At 41.3% G+C, this 16551-nt stretch overlaps 1 protein-coding gene across 1 annotated transcript; it reads left to right on the top strand.

Moving 5' to 3' along the window:
* Positions 1–1410: 1410 nt before the first annotated feature.
* LOC133140142 (zinc finger MYND domain-containing protein 19-like) lies at positions 1411–15729 on the top strand. Its single transcript, XM_061259754.1, has 7 exons — positions 1411–1489; positions 1741–2010; positions 8454–8513; positions 10263–10369; positions 11022–11162; positions 13332–13512; positions 14073–15729. Exons 2-7 carry the CDS (start codon positions 1960–1962, stop codon positions 14214–14216), a joined length of 684 nt encoding a protein of 227 aa, XP_061115738.1. The 5' UTR covers positions 1411–1489; positions 1741–1959; the 3' UTR covers positions 14217–15729.
* Positions 15730–16551: the final 822 nt, after the last annotated feature.

Genomic DNA, 16551 nt, shown 5'->3' with positions numbered 1-16551 from the left:
ATGTATATTTTTTCTGCATCCCAGAAAAGACTAAATGTAAGAACATACAGGTGTAAGGATATAAGTAACATAAACACAATGTACATACAATGACATACAATTATCCCATAACTTAAGCACATCAACCCTTATTGATAAGTCATAGTAACAGTTGGTTACAGGACTTGACACTTGCTACTGGTATTCTAAATTCCTATTTGTTATATTTATATATTTTTTAAAAGATATATATACATATATATATATATATATATATGTGTGTGTGTGTGTGTGTATATATATATATATATATATCTTTTATATAAATATAACTTTTGGAACAATGCGCTTTGGACTGACGAAACCAAAATTGAACTTTTTGGCCGCCAGCAAAGAAGGTATGTGAAGGGCATTTATATAGAGCCAAAGTGCTGTACAATTGATGCTTCTCATTCACCCATTCATACACACCAACAAGGCACCAAACAGCTTGTCAGGAGCATTTGGGGATTAGGTGTCTTGCTAAGGGACACTTCGATACACCCAGGGATTGAACCGGCAACCCTCCGACTGCCAGACAACTGTTTTACCACATGAGCCAATGTCACCCCGTTGGAAAGACAGATGAAGGTTTTGGAATGGCCACCACAGTCCCCAGCCTTGAATATTATTTTTAAAAATCTGTGAAGAGATCTCAAACATGTCGTACATGCAAGGAGGTAGAATAATATTTCTGCCAGGAAGCATGGGGGAAAACTCCAAAAGAGAGAACTGAAAGAATAGCTAGCTACAGGAAGCATTTACAAGCTGTTATAGTTGCCTGACAGGGTTCAAACTTTTTCACAGGGCTTTTTTTCATAAAAAGTCATCATGGTTTAAAATTTCAAGAAATGTGTCATGTTTAATATTGTACCATTTAGAGGTCAGGTTCGCTTCTCTTCACTTAGATATTCATTGGAAAAGGCTTTTTGACCGTGAATCACAGCCGAGATTAGTCAATCACAGCCGCATACTCGTTAATGCGTGGTTGTGCTTGTATAGCAGAAGGGTGCAGTGTGATGTAAAACCATGCGGACCTAATTGGAATTAAGTAAATCCTAATCATCTTCTGTGTGGCTCAGAAAATAAATCAGTCAGTGGAGAGTAATTAGTTCAATGTGAAGAAATTATATGGTTAAAAAGTACGGTCCAAAATAATATATTTTGGCCAGGGTAAATTCGTAGTTTTAAATGGACTGCTTTTTGGCACCAGAGGCTTAAAAAACTGCATTACCTCAAGTAACCACTGGCGCGTGCGCGCTTCTCACAGAACGGCAAACCCTGGGCGGGTTGTAACACTTCCGCCCCTGTAATAAAAAGCCCCCGCCTCTTCCTCGATGATCTATTGGGCTATGATTGGACTTAAATATGTCTCCGCCTCTTCCTCTCTGTGGGACCTCCTAAAAAGTATGTTTTGCTTCCTGAAAAGTCTGCTCGTGAATGACCGAACTACCTGATAATATGTATTAAAGTAGGTACACTACATTAAAATCAATTCGCCTACTTTCTCATCCAGTGTAAGTTCCTCAGGGTCTGCATTAGGGAGCATATCACATATTAAGTTGCCAGTAAGTTTAGTTGACTGTACATGTTTTAAGGTGTAGTTAGCACACGGCCAGCGTCTCCGTTAGCTTTTCTGTCTGCTTGACCCTACCATCCCGCCAAACCCTTCACACATTCTCTATCTTGATTGGCTAATATCTCGTCACTCGTTACGCGCAGGGTCCCTCCCACAGAACTGTTCGGTGGTCCCTCCTCAACTTCTGAAGGCGAGCCCGGCGTTGTGTCACGGGCCGGTGGCAACAGCGGTAGGAAGAAGCCTCGGTTTGGTGAAAGGCTAAGCGAAGAAACCGGCAGCACAGTGGGTTTAGGGGGTCGCCCTGACGAGATAAAAGTTCCTGATCGGCTTTCACTTGTTGCCCCTCACTCATTGTTCTCCAAATGTCGGATTTCAAGCTTGGAATTGTTCGTCTCGGCCGTGTGGCCGGGAAGGTGAGTTGGATCCACGGGCTGCCATGTGCGACATACAGATTTTTGTATGTGGGGGGTGGGGGCTTCAGCAGATTTAAACAAATTAACAAAACGTTCAGAAACTAGCTAACTTAAACCTCGATGGGCGAAATTTCATTCAAATTTGACGAGGTAGGTTAATCAACACTCTATTGGGTTATGGCTATTTGGCTGCTAATGAGTGTCTTAACCAGCTAGCGAACTGTTAGATCCCGGTTCTGAGGTGAAGTTTAACGTAAGCTAACCAGCCAGCAAGATGGTAGCCAGTTGGGTAGCGTTAGTGTTTACCCAAGAGCTAGCCTATGATTCAGAAGATGCGTTGAGACTGGGCAACGATACGCACATTTGTCTTTCTCTGTGTGGATGAACTTAATCTAGCTAGACTGATATTGTTATTTTTACTGGCAACCCATCACATCAATGTGACAGACGGCATGTTGTTGTCTTGGCTACTTGGCAGACATTGTGAGAGGCTGGAGATGAATACGCAGAATAACGGATAAGTAATATTAAAAACGGTCTAATTCTGTTCAAATTCGTCCCAAGCAGATGACTAACGTTACAGACTGGTGAATGTATTTTCTTTGCTCCAGAATTGTGACCAGTAATAGACTTGCGACCAAGCTATCGAGGGGCCATTCCATGCTAGCTACTGGACAACCGCTAGCTAGCTAGCGAAGTTAGTGTTTGCGATGGTCAGCCCATGGTAATCTAGAAGTGAAAGCTTTATGGAGTCGATCTCGTGGCGTAGCTACGGATTATTTAGTTGTTTTAAACCGTAAATTAAGAAGAAACCGCTCAGATGTAGATAACAACAACAATAGCCTAATAATCCTTCATATATATGGAAATGTTTGAACCGTAATAATGGGGGGAAAAAAGATTTCAGTTGCTGTTTGGAAGCAATCTTCACGTTGCTTTATACAGATCCTAGTCTTCCTTCACAATTCTTCTCCTTGCTGTTGGTACAAACTGTTTCGCCCGTTCGTTCTCAGTTCTTCTCGTGTTGGAGTTTTGCCACTGTTTTCATACGGGGGCGTGTCATTAACTATTGGGGACTCCTGGGAGTGACTGATGAACAAAGTCCCCATTAACAACAGCATTGGTAAAATGAGTCAGCTCTAACGTTACAATTACAGTTAGCTATTTGACAGGCAGGCAGGCATGCAAACACATTTTTGTATTTCTGAAGGAGGCAAACACATTTTTACTTGCAGATGTAATTTATTTATTTGTATACTCTGTGCAATGCAGAACATACACATGCACACAAAATAGATTTAAAAAAAAGTCCCAATGCATCCCGCCTGTATTTTGTACAGGGGACCTCTACGAATGGCCTTTGGGAGAGGCCATATATTTGAGATGGGCCACGTTTAACCCTCTGCTCCTGCATATTCTACAAAATATTCCTAGGAATAACACAATTACTTTTAAACATTTAAAATGGCCTATACAGTATATTACAGAAATTGCATATAAAACAGCAGTAATTCACGTTGTCGGCAGCAGTGCCATTTTTCATCATGAGAAGCTTGCATTATCAAGAAAGAGCTGAAGAGTCTGTTTCCTGAAGTAAATACAATACCAAAATACTCACCAGAGGGAAACTGACATTTGAATCATGGTTGTTTTGTTTCTGTTTCTACACAACTCAGATACAAGTTTTTAACCTGGATTTCTTTGTAAGGGGAGCAATTTCTGTATCCTTTTCTCAGAATGCGGACAACCCAAATTAAAAATAGACGGGCTTGTTGCTGGGACAACAGTGTGTTAAGCACTGCAAAAACCTAGGTTTAAGGTTGGGTCAGTTAGGCTACAGTGCATAATCATGAACAATTATATAGAATATTTTTTCGTCTTCTGAGCGCATGGGAAATCATGAAAAATGATATAATCTAATGGTTCATTGTGCTGTCATTATTAGAAAGCCAGTTTCTCTCATTTTGCCCGCTCAGGCTGTTTGATTTGCGAGTAAAAGACAACATAGGTTTTATATTGATAGTTTGGAATACATTGCTTCCTATCCAGCCCCCGAAGTAAAAATAAATGTACTTATCCGAGATTCCTAGATTCACTAATCAAATCATAGTTCACGTTTATCAAATTGAGTAAGGCTGAATTTAATTAATATAGTAAAAATAAAATACCTTGGATTGGTGTAAACGGCTGGCTTTTTGACACATCCTTTGGCTAACCAGCATGTTGCTTGCTAACTTTTTTTTCTTGAACAACGGGGATTATGCGATAACTTAAGTTTCACCTTATCACGAGCAATGAAGCAAAGTGAAGACAATAAAGCAAACTGATCTGAAGCCTCACTTTATCTGAAGCATCTGAAGCTCCCAAGCCAGTCAACCCACAGCCAAAAACGATAATTGTTTTTTGGTCGCTTGTAACTTTACATCCCTGTCTAGCATTGCAAGTGAATATCAACCCCTGCCGGGAAATAAAACCGCTTGAGCTAGGTTATGAAACAGCTGGTAGCGGGTTGTTCAGTTAGACCAGCTCCATACTCCACACAGTTTGACCAGCTCAACAAAAATGTGTTTACTTTAATGTTACGTTAAGGTTCCACCAAAGATGCATCTTTGGTCTTCCAGATCATTTCAGAGGTGCACACTTCAATTATCATGAGGTATGGACTTCTGACAGTATGTAAATGAGTTTATTTGCATACTTTATTCAAGATTGCGGAAACATTTTTGAAGCAGTCAATAATCTGAGCCAGGTAAAATAACGTTATAATTCTTTCAGATTCTAAATCAGGCATGTTTGAAGATTGTTTTTAGAGATAGCCTTTTTTTTATCACCAGTACCCAGTATTCATTTTTGAATTTGGATTCACCATCCCTAAAGCTTATAACAAGAAGATTATTGGCTCAAAACATTCTCCTGGATATGGTGTAAAGGTTTGCACAGTTTCATGATGATAGGATGATGATAGGATGCACTGAGAAAAATGGTTCTAGTCTCCTGTAATATTGTCAAATCAGGTTTTGAGAAAATCTACTCCAAAGATAGAAATGGTAAATAATTATACTAATTTCACCATACACATGGCGTAATCATTCAAAAGGTGGTATTATCCTGATTAGATTTCTTGGATGGAACTGAACATTTGTACTGATGAGCTAATGTTAACAACATCCAGGTCTCTATAATGCTAGTTCCGAATACGTTGCAGTATGGACCAGGTCCACCACGTCAGCCGGCTTAGCTACATCAAGATGCCTTTGAATTATACACAAGCTGGGTAGATTTTTGTGGAAGGAAGAACTTAATACATGCGAGTTGCTTAATTCGTTAGCTATAGAGAAAACGTGGATGCCAGATTATACTTCACCACCCTTGCTTTTGAATGTGAGACTGCATGGCAAAAAAAGCTAGAATAGCAGACTTAAATGATCAAACTACAATTGTAGGGTAAATTTCAAATGAAACTGCTGTACTGCACAGCGAGGAAGCTTTCACTTTTAGCAAATGTAGCCACAGTTTCACCTGAATGACCTGGTGAGTTTTCAGACTGTTCACCACCAAAGTGATCCATGCGATATGAAGGCACATTCCACAGCATTTTAGCAAGTGATTCCACCTCCAGGGCCAGCCTCCGCGCAGCGGAGAGGAAGTGGGGGAAATCCAGAGACGCTTCAGACCTCACGACTTACCAGTCTCTCCTGGCGGCATTCTCTTCAGCTGTCACTGCCGCCAAAGCAAAATACTTTCAAACACAAATTCAGAACTCCAGTTCTAACCCCCGGAAACTTTTCTCTATTTTCTCCTCTCTCCTCAATGCACCGCCTCCTCCTCCTCAGTCCTCCTTTTCTGCTCATGACTTTGCTGATTTCTTCGATGAGAAGGTCACAGTCATCCGTAGATCCTTTACAACCACCGCCCCCCTCACTGTGCCCTTCCCCCCCCTCTAGGCCCATCCTTTCCTTTTCCACTTTCTCCCCCCTTACAGACTCTGATGTTTCTCAACTCCTGCTCTGCCACCGCCCTACAACCTGTGCCCTTGACCCTATCCCCTCTTCTCTTCTCCAAACTATCACACCTGACATTCTCCCATTTGTCACCTCCCTTGTCAACTCCTCCCTGTCTTCCGGCTGTTTTCCGGCATCCTCCAAGAGGGCCCACATCACTCCGCTGCTAAAAAAGCCTACTCTGGATCCCTCCATCATCCTGAACTACCGCCCGGTATCTCTTCTTCCATTCCTTTCTAAAACTATAGAACGAGCCGCTTCTACTCAACTTTCTTCTTTCTTTTCTAACAACAACCTGCTAGACCCCCATCAGTCTGGCTTCAGATCGGGCCACTCGACAGAGACTGCGCTCCTCTCCGTCAGTGAGTCACTCCATGCCGCACGAGCAGCCTCCCTCTCCTCTGTCCTCATTCTCCTAGATCTCTCTGCTGCCTTCAACACTGTGGATCACTCCCTCCTCCTGTCTGCCCTGTCAGCAATGGGCATCTGTGGCACAGCCCTGGACTGGATTGAGTCCTACCTCTCTGGTCGCTCCTTCCAGGTTGCCTGGGCTGGTTCGGTATCGACACCTCGGCCCCTCGCCACAGGAGTTCCCCAGGGCTCAGTCCTAGGCCCGCTTCTTTTTTCTCTTTACACTCGCTCCCTTGGCCCTGTGATCACTGCACATGGGCTATCCTACCACTGCTACGCGGACGATACCCAACTCTTCGTCTCGTTCCCGCCGTCTGATACGCAGGTTTCAGCCCGTATCTCTGCTTGCCTGAGGGACATCCAGAGCTGGATGGACAACCACCATCTAAAGCTCAACCCAGGCAAGACTGAAATGATATTCATCCCTGCTAAAACCTCTCCCCATCTGGATCTCTCCATTTCCCTCGGGGATACCACACTCACGCCGTCACCCAGTGCAAGGAACCTCGGTGTGGTGATGGACAGCAGACTGTCCCTCTCCGAGAACATTGTGGCGGTGACCCGGTCATGCAGGTTCTTCCTATACAACATACGGAGAATCCGCCCCTTTCTCACCCCCTACTCGAACCAGCTCCTGGTCCAAGTGATGGTTCTGTCCCGCCTGGACTACTGCAATTCTCTCTTGGCTGGCCTCCCAGCGTCTGCCATCAGACCCCTCCAACTCATCCAGAATGCAGCAGCTCGTCTGGTCTTCAACCTTCCCAAATACTCATACGTCACCCCCCTGCTTACTTCCCTCCACTGGCTGCCTGTCATGGCTCGCATCAAATTCAAAACATTGGTGCTAGCCTTCCAAGCAGTTAAAGGGTCTTCCCCAGCTTATCTACAAAAAATCATCAGACCCTACACCCCTGCGAGACCTCTTCGTTCAGCCTCCACTGGCCGCTTGGCACCTCCCCCTCTCCGAACCTCCACATCACGCTCACGACTACTGTCTGTTCTGGCTCCACGGTGGTGGAACGAACTCCCCGTTGAGGTCAGAACTGTAGAATCTCTCCCCACCTTCAAGCGCAAGCTGAAGACACACCTCTTCAAGCAGCACCTCTCCCCATCCCTCCCTACCTCCCTGTGAACCTTAATTGTTGTCTCTGTGACTTGCTTTGTGTATCGGTATTCTTAGTTGGCTAGGTAAGCAGTGTTTGGATAGTTAACTCTGGTCACTTTTGCTCTGTTTGTTTCTTTGTTCTCAAAAAAAAAAAAAAAAGAGGCCCTCGTCCTTATCTTTGTTGTACAGGTAGCAGTTGAAATTGTACTTCCCTCTAGGGTCTTTCAGCGAACTTATCCCTGGTTATGGGTATGCACTTTGTTGTACGTCGCTCTGGATAAGAGTGTCTGCCAAATGCCAATAATGTAATGTAATGTGATTGGCATAACATCTAAATGTTTGAGTGCCTTTGTAGCATTCTCACCTGAAAATAATAAAAGATTTACAATGGTGATCTATAATAACCTGCTGCATATCCACGGTAAATGTGCTAAATGAAGTTATTCTCTTCTCTTACACTTGATAGTCGCTGAACAAATCATTACACAGTGGTATACCACCAGTTACATTGTTCAGGGAAACGAGTGGCACACCACCACTTTTACATTCTTTGGGGAGAGCTCTGCTTCTCCTAAATTGACTCAGATATGTGCATGAAGCTTGTAGTAATATGGTTAGTGGACTCATCTCTTTAAATGTTTTATGTCAATACATTTTTTGTCAATACATTTTTCTCTTAAAATTATGTAGATCACTGTAAAACTTGGTTTATTGGCTTGTAATGAGGTCAGACCGCTGTGGTGGCATCCGCCCCCGCCCCCCCCCCCCTTCCCCAAAGCTTTTCACACAGCTTCAATTTGATTTAAGAGGCAACAGCCTTGTATTTGTAAACGTCACTGGCTGTGGAGCTGCTTTATCATATTTACCATTATGATAAAATATAGTACCATCATATTACATATTATTAACGCTGCCTCTCTTTTCAGACAAAATACACTCTAATAGATGAACAGGACATACCCTTGGTGGAAAACTATGCCTTTGAGGTAAGATGATTCTATCAGGTTGCACTGAACTGTTTTGGGTTTGTATTTGAGACTGACCGAATGCACTGTGCATTGGTATATTTGTAGTTTGTCTGGACAATTGGAATTATATTGTTGATTGAGGGCTTTTGTTCAGTTTATTCACATGAAAAAAAAATCAACAGATATTTCCTGAAATTACTTTTTTTAAATTTTGATTTATCTTCCTCATTTTGTTCAAAAACACTCCAGGTACTGTGTAAAGGTTTCATACATTGAACACTTAAGTATTGTGTATTCAGGATATGTGTCAAGTGATTAGAGAATCAGTTCATATCCATGATGTTAAGCTCCGTTTTCCAAAAACTACTACAGGATGTGACTACATCAGCTGATGTTTAGTTGTGCTCCATAAAAGTAATTTGTATACAGAAGAATAATCACATTGGGAATGGAGGTTGTTCAGAACTCCGAAGTAACTTAGATTTCAAAATTTGTATTATTTTATATCTGAAGCTAAACCCCTTTTCAATGACCCACACTTTGGCCTTTTGCCAATTTTCTCTTTTGTTCTGCCTTTCATGACAACACCATATACTATTAATCACAAATAAACAACATTATAAGTTAAATGTTTGCATTTGTGGCATTATTTTTTTGACTTCTACTGCTGTAGCCTATCCACTTATGGTGGCCTATCCAATTGATGCGTTGTGTTCAGAGATACTCTTCTGCATACCACTGTGTGGTTATTTGCATTACTGTTGCCTTCCTGTCAGCTTTAGCCATTCTCCTCCTATTAACAAGGCGTTTCTGTCTGCAGACTGCTGCTCACTGGATTTTATTTAGTTTCTTGCACCATTCTTTGCAGAGATATACACTATGTATTTATGTAATTTGGCAGTGATTACCTCTTTTAGTTAATTTTACAGAGTATTAACAAGACACATAATTGGTACATTTTAAGTTCATATAGCAACTAAATACTTGCCTAATTGATTTCTAGAAATTAATCAACTCTAAGTCCTGCATTCCTCTGAAAATAATCTATTTGGTTGTTGATTGAAAGAGAATATTTGATTGAATCCTCAGCAGCTTGCCCAGTGGTGCATGTTGTTTAAAGTAGACCACCATAGTTACAGTACCCGTAGCAGGTATTAATGCATTGTGTTGGAAGCCTTGTCAGTGCATAGCTCAAGATGTTTTCGGTGCTTCTGTGAATCTGTCTTTTTTGGCTTTTGGTAACCATTATGACATTAGCTATCTCTCACTTTAAACATTTTTGGGTTGAATACTACAAGATGCATACAATTGATAAGCCTGAAAAACAGAAAGGTGAGATTAGTTTGCTTAAAAAAGCACCTTAAAGAGCCCCTTTTGTGGTTATATACAAAAGGTTCTATAATTTCTAAATCGTTCATCTGATATGGATGAAAATACCCTCAAATTAAAGCTGGCATTCTTTCAAAGTGCTAGAGTACCAAAATAACAAAAAATTTATCACTTGGCTATATCAGGGTCCAGCTAAACCAGGCTCCCCTGGTCTTTTGTAAATGCCCTTTATCCTTAGCTTTTCTAGCTTTAGTATATAACTAATGATTAGTCCCGAGTTTTCAGCCTATACGCTCAGTGAAATGTTGAAGACCAAATAATAAGACTAAAAGTTAAATAAACCATGATGTGTACATTATAAATTGGGATGAGCTGAATTAGAATTTCATCAGAAAAATGTTTGCAATAAACCAACCCCCCTCTCCCTCTTTCCATCAGGCACGTATGGAGGTAGACTCCGATGGTAATGGAGCAAAGATTTTTGCCTACGCCTTCAATGTCGGCAAAGGGCGCTGGGCCGGCCGACCACTCCACGAGTTGCTGTGGTGAGTGTTTGAGTGGCTACATTTTGGGTGTGGCTTTTCCATTTGGGTCCCTGTTAATGCACTCCGGTACCTTGCACTTATAAAGCAAAGTCTGGTATCAACATAATGTATACATGTCATCTGTGTATGCCCAGATTTTTTAATACTTTGTTGTGTATATGTGACCTGCTCTATCACAGTCAGTCGCATTGATCTCAAAACTAGTAGAAAGAGGAGAATGTAAGCTTTCTAACGATAACAAAGTTCTCTCTAATGCAGGTATCTAGGGAGTTGTATACTGTTCTATTTTGAGTGCCACCAAACCTAACACCAAAAAAGAAATGGCTTCAAAGTTTGTCGCAAGATTTCTGTGAGGCTTGGAGACTACCGACACTAGGCTTAGGAAACCCGGGGCCATAACTTGTCATCTTATGTATAAACTCTTTAAAACTATATTTTTTACTCTGAACATTTACTCTTGACATTTAGACGGTACAGACCATAAAAGCAAACAGCCCACTGTATACAGTATAGGTGTCAAACAGGTTGATTCTTTGAGTGGGCTGTTCATGTTTAGGCTCTGCTCATGTGTGTGCCCAAGGCACTTAATGCATCTTCATTCTTTGTGTATAAAGATGGTCTTTTACAATGCCTAACTTTGTGCCCTTGGCAGGGAGAAGCACAGAGGAGGCATTGCTCCTAGTTTTCAGGTTGTCCACATAAACTCTGTCACCGTCGACAACCGACTGGACAACCTGCGTCTTGTTCCTGTGGGCTGGAGCCCCAAACCCGAAGAGCTTTCCAGCAAGCAAAGGTACAAGAGAAAGCACTCCGTGCATGTGACACTCTTGTCTGGAATGTTTCAATCCACCTACCGAAAAGCCTTTGGACAATTCAGCTTAAAAACCAGAAACCAATTAATCGATTAACCGGTAAACCAAAATGCATACTTGAGCAAAACGGCCAATGTCTTAACCGGTTAACGTTTTTAAAGTGTTTTTATTATTAAATCCTGCATTATAGCGGTTGCTATAAATGTTATAATTTTTTATGTTTATAAGTACGTTAGGACTGTTCTATATTTTCATTGGAGTTGTGGGTAGCCTACAGTAGTAGGGTCGTAGCCAAATTAACATGATTTCCGCACCACCGACTCGAAAACCCAGTAGAATAGGCTATGGCAAGCAGCATTTTGAAGAGGATAAAAATAATTCTGTGTAAATGTATCTCATCAAACTTAGGTTCAACAACTATGTGATATAATGTGCAACAAAAGCACCATAACAAATCTCTAGATGTAGGAAAACGATAGCTAAGTTTAGTTAATCACAAGTGTGATTCAACTGGAAAGGAGCATATTGCACAGCATGTCGTTTAGGACATTGCCGTTTTAATTTTGTTAAGCTTAAATAAAGGCTTTCTTGATCCCATGGAATTGTTAGAGCCAGAATATGCCGTCACACAAGATCATTACTCTGCAGGTTGAGAAGGAATCTACTACAGCGAAGATAAAGTTGGGAAAATAAAATCAGACCTTCTTGCTGTCTGTAACATTACATTTTCAACCAATGGCTGACCTCCCTTACAACAGCGGCATAGGCTACATGACTGTAACATGTTGATGGATGGGAAATGAAAACAGCTGCAGCATAGATGAGCGGCACACAGCCAAAAACACAGCAGCTCATCTTGGATCTGATTGGAATCAGAAACATCTCGTGTTTTTATTACCTTTGAAATTAAACGAAAAACAGCATGAGATGGGTTTTAAGGGATCGGCAGCTTTCTCTAGACAAACAAGGGACCTCACCAAATACCTTAAACAAGGGCTGGTAAATTTATATTCAAACTTCAAATCATATTAGAATATATACATGAATTGTAATGTTTGAACATGAGAACATGAACGAGAACATTTGAAATATGCAGAATTAATTCCTTCTGCTACATACTCAATTGCATGTCTAAAATAGTCAATATGATTGGGTAGATAATTTAGTTGGCAAAAAAAGACTTGGTTAGTTGCTTAACCAAGAAATTAAACCTAATCAGTAGCCTACAGTCTATACAGGCACTCATCCACATTCCGTGTTTACATTCATGACGCCGTCTCCGTCATTACATTACGTAATTGGCATTTGGTAGACGCTCTTATCCAGAGCGACATACAGTTGATTAGACTAAGCAGGAGACAATCCTCCCCTGGAGCAATGCTGGGTTAAGGGCCTTGCTCAAGGGCCCAATGGCTGTGCGGATCTTATTGTGGCTACACCGGGATTAGAACCACCGACCTAGCATGTCCCAGTCATTTACCTTAACCACTACGCTACAAGGTTGGAGAGCTGGCTAGAACAAAGCGTAATAGTGCGTGCATTGACACTATTATGATTCTTACATTTAGATATTCTGTTATCATGGTTATGGTTCATATCATGGTTTATATGAAGTCAATGAATTGAATACTCTGACACAGGTTAACCTCTTGTTTGGGTAGTTGGTAGTTGGGTGATGTGTGTACCAGCTACGGATTAAGTACCTGGTACACACATAGGTACAATAGGTAATTGTGGATTTCTAACGGTCAAGAGAGGAATTGCAGCAACAAATACCATCAAACCACAACATTGTTTATCCCCCCCCCCCCCCCCACGGCATTGGCTGTGGCAATTGGAACCAATTTTCAACCAGTGAGCTTGAATTATTGTACAGCCATACAATGTTTTGGGACAAAGTGTCGAATTTAAGGACTATAAACACAAGCAGAGGGTGAGTGAACATGCAGTGAGCCTTTTTCTATGACAGGAAGGGATTTACAATGGTCTTGTAACAAGGTTTCGACACAAAGAATTCTTACCTCTTGTACCTTTAAATTATCTTAAGGAAGATTTATTCATAAAAACACGGCTTCTAGCATCTTAGGACAGTTATTTTGTGGTCATTATGGTACATTGACAATGGGATTTGTGTTTTGTGTCTTCCCCAGGGAGCAGTCTCTGTATTGGCTGGCCATCCAGCAGGTACCAGCCGACCCCGTGGAGGAGCAGTACCTGGAGCTGAGCCGCTCACGCTACTACAATGCCAACGGGGAGCTGGTGGAGGAGGAGGAGTGCTCCTGTACTTACTACGAGTGCCACTACCCGCCTTGCTCGCTCATTGAGAGACGAGTGAGTACAGCCACCCACAGTACTGAGACACAGGCCAGACTGGAAACACCCCCTACAAATGCCTCTGCTTTAATTTCTTTCATTTCAAAATCCTTTTAAAGAAAGGATTCAGTTGGTTACCCAAGCCAGAAGTACAGCTAGTCAGAGCTTTTCATTCGTGTGAATAGAGAAATGTAGAGCCCTGTTGAAATAGTCTGGTTCTGTGATCGTTTTGACATTGTGAATTGTGAGTCAGTTCTGTTTGTATATGAATGGAATATGATTTGTACATGTTGTAGGGTTTTTTTGTTTTTTTTTGCAAATGGAGAAAGGCTGACTACATTTTTATGTAGTAGATTTTTATGTTTTTCTTTTATGCTTGAGCACTTAAATCTTTCTCATTTAATAATGTTATTATCGGTGTGTGCAAACCAGTAGGTATTGACTTTTTCCCGTTCAATAAAAAATGACAGAAAATACAAGCTTAGCTTTGTCATTTTGAAAGGAAACACTGACGTGCAGTGGCAGGAAAAATAACTGTATGTGGATGTTTGAAAACAGTGTTTTCTTTCCCCTCATAGCTCCGAGAGTTCAACATCTGTGGCCGATGCCAGGTGGCACGTTACTGTGGGTCCCAGTGCCAGCAGAGGGACTGGCCAGCCCATAAGAAGCAGTGCCGTGAGAGAAAGAGAGCCCTTGCCCTGGAACCAGAGCCGGATCGATGATCTTTGGGCCGGGCCAGGATGCGGGTTGCAGGATGGATAGGACAAAAGACTTTATAGTTCAAAGCAAGTGGAAAGCAAAATCATACCTCCCAGAACTATCCTCTCAGTGGCTGGCATAAAAAAATGTCTGACCTGGGAAATTATGGGAAATGTAGTATTTATATGTGTGAAGGGGGAGACCCCATCTCTGCTCCACTAACACTCGCAGACCTACAGCTGCAGATTTTTGTGCGTGGTGCACAAGGGTGAAACATCACATCAGTGGACAAGATTTAAGATGATAACAGCCAGCGAACATCCTTTTCTCTTGCTTTCACCATCTTGTTCAGTAACATGATCTGGAATACAGACCCCCCCCCCCCAAAAAAAATCTTTGCATGTCTGGCACAAATGTTGCAAATATTGTTACTGTATTCCATACCCCCAACCCCCAACCACTGCTGCACAAAGACTACTCATGACTGAAGATTTGGGGGTTGGGGGCGGCCCAAGGTCAGAGAGGGTGCTTTGAATGTACTATGGCCCTCCCTGTATGTTTGTTTGAGCTACATGGCAGAATCTACATGTGTTGGACTTCTTCTGTATTTCCATGTAGGAACAGTAACTCAGCCAAAGTCATTGCAACAGTCATTGACTGACACTACACATTACTGTTTATGTATAACATTGTACACACTTGTTTGTTTTGGGTGGTTCTATTTTCTCCAAAAACAAGGACTTGTCACTTTTACACAAGCCTGCAGGTTCTGCACAATAGGTCACATTGTCCAGCCTGACACCAGCTGTAAATGGAAATTTAAGGGCTTCATTTACTGTGACAGCGACCGCCCTTCTCATACACGTGTACGTGGACTAACCATTGTGTAGACCCACACCGGTAAATGGCGCATCTCAGTCCAAGGGTACTGACAGGGATGGTAATTGTTTTTAGAATTAGAATTATTTATCTGGGTGGGTTCAATGCTGTGCACTGATTTCAACTTGCCTCCCTCCCACCAACATTTGTCTCTCCTCTCTGTTATCTTATATGGAGGGAGCAACAATGATTTTGGATAAGTTGGATAAGATGTTTTTTTTATTGTTAAATAGAAAAATCCATATGTAGAATAAATGACTTGCCAGAACAGGATAAATGTTGGAAACAACTAACCAAAAATGGAAAAATAAAAGCGAATAAAATATTTATGTTCCCATGCGAGTGCAGTCTTAAACACAGAATGTGACTTGGACAGAAATTGGCAATTGGCTGCAGTTACAGTGGGTAAAAATACAACGGTGCAGAGTAATATCCTAAGTAATTATCAATACAATAGTCCATCAAGTTCTGGGTCATGGTCAGTATTGATGGCTTGTTGCAGAAGCACAGTGAAGATGAAATGAGTAGCCTGGCACATGGGTGCACCTCTTCACTGGGATTAATCCAAACTGCAAATATGCCTGTGTTAACTTTGCTTATTTTACTACTTTGGTTCCAAGCAAAGTGAGAATATGAAGGATTAAAAACTGGCATGTGTATTGGTGTGTGGTATCCCAGTAATGTGATTCCAATATGTTAATCCAAATGATTATAAAAGTTTACAAAAACACAATGCACTGATTTACATTTCTACTCAAGACAATTTTGGCCAATTTCATTGTTCAGCTGACCTTTATTTGTTGAATGCATTTTACACCAGCAAAATGAAACGGTTAACTTGCATACATTAATACCACGCCAAACTACTTTTAGTAATGTGCATGTCCTCGCAGTGCTCTATAGATAATATTTGAAAGTGTGTTTTAAAATTGTTTTTATATTTTATGAATTTTTCATTTTCTCAAATGTGTGGTAACCATTCTCTGGAATCATTTACATTTTTGGGAATGCATATACGGAATATAGTATTCTCTTCCTTCCAATTTTGTTGAATTACAAATGATACAGTGGCTTCACAAAGACCCCTTCACTTTTTGCACACTCCATTGTGTTTATGGCCATATTTGCCCATCAGTCTACACTCAATAACCCGTAATGACAAAGTGAAAACATGTTTTCAGAAATGTATTAAAAATCAAAAACTGAAATCTAATTTATACAAGTATTCAGACCCTTAATTCAGTACTTTGTAGAAGCCCCTTTGGCAGCAATTACAGCTTCAAGTCTTTTTAGCAAGTCTCTACAAGCTTTGGAAAAATTGGATTTGGGCAGTTTATCTTCCTGACAGATCCTCTCAAGCTCTCAGATTGGATGGAACATGTCTGTGAACTGCCACCTTGAGGTCTCCACAGATGTTCCATGGGGTTTAAGTCTGGACTTTAGCTGGGCCATTCCAGTGTTGTCTTGGCTGTATGGTTT

This window comes from Conger conger, chromosome 11, assembly GCF_963514075.1.
Source record: "Conger conger chromosome 11, fConCon1.1, whole genome shotgun sequence".
Classification (NCBI taxonomy): domain Eukaryota; kingdom Metazoa; phylum Chordata; class Actinopteri; order Anguilliformes; family Congridae; genus Conger; species Conger conger.
Note: the sequence above shows the minus strand (reverse complement) of the source record. Positions and strands in the feature narration are given on the sequence as shown.

What these genes read in the sequence shown, in the direction of transcription:
- LOC133140142 (XM_061259754.1), top strand. Translation starts at nt 1,960, where the DNA reads ATGTCGGATTTCAAGCTTGGAATTGTTCGTCTCGGCCGTGTGGCCGGG. An exon ending in CCACTCCACGAGTTGCTGTG is followed by an intron (nt 10,370 to 11,021) that starts GTGAGTGTTTGA and finishes TGCCCTTGGCAG; the next exon opens with GGAGAAGCACAGAGGAGGCA. An exon ending in GCTCGCTCATTGAGAGACGA is followed by an intron (nt 13,513 to 14,072) that starts GTGAGTACAGCC and finishes TTCCCCTCATAG; the next exon opens with CTCCGAGAGTTCAACATCTG.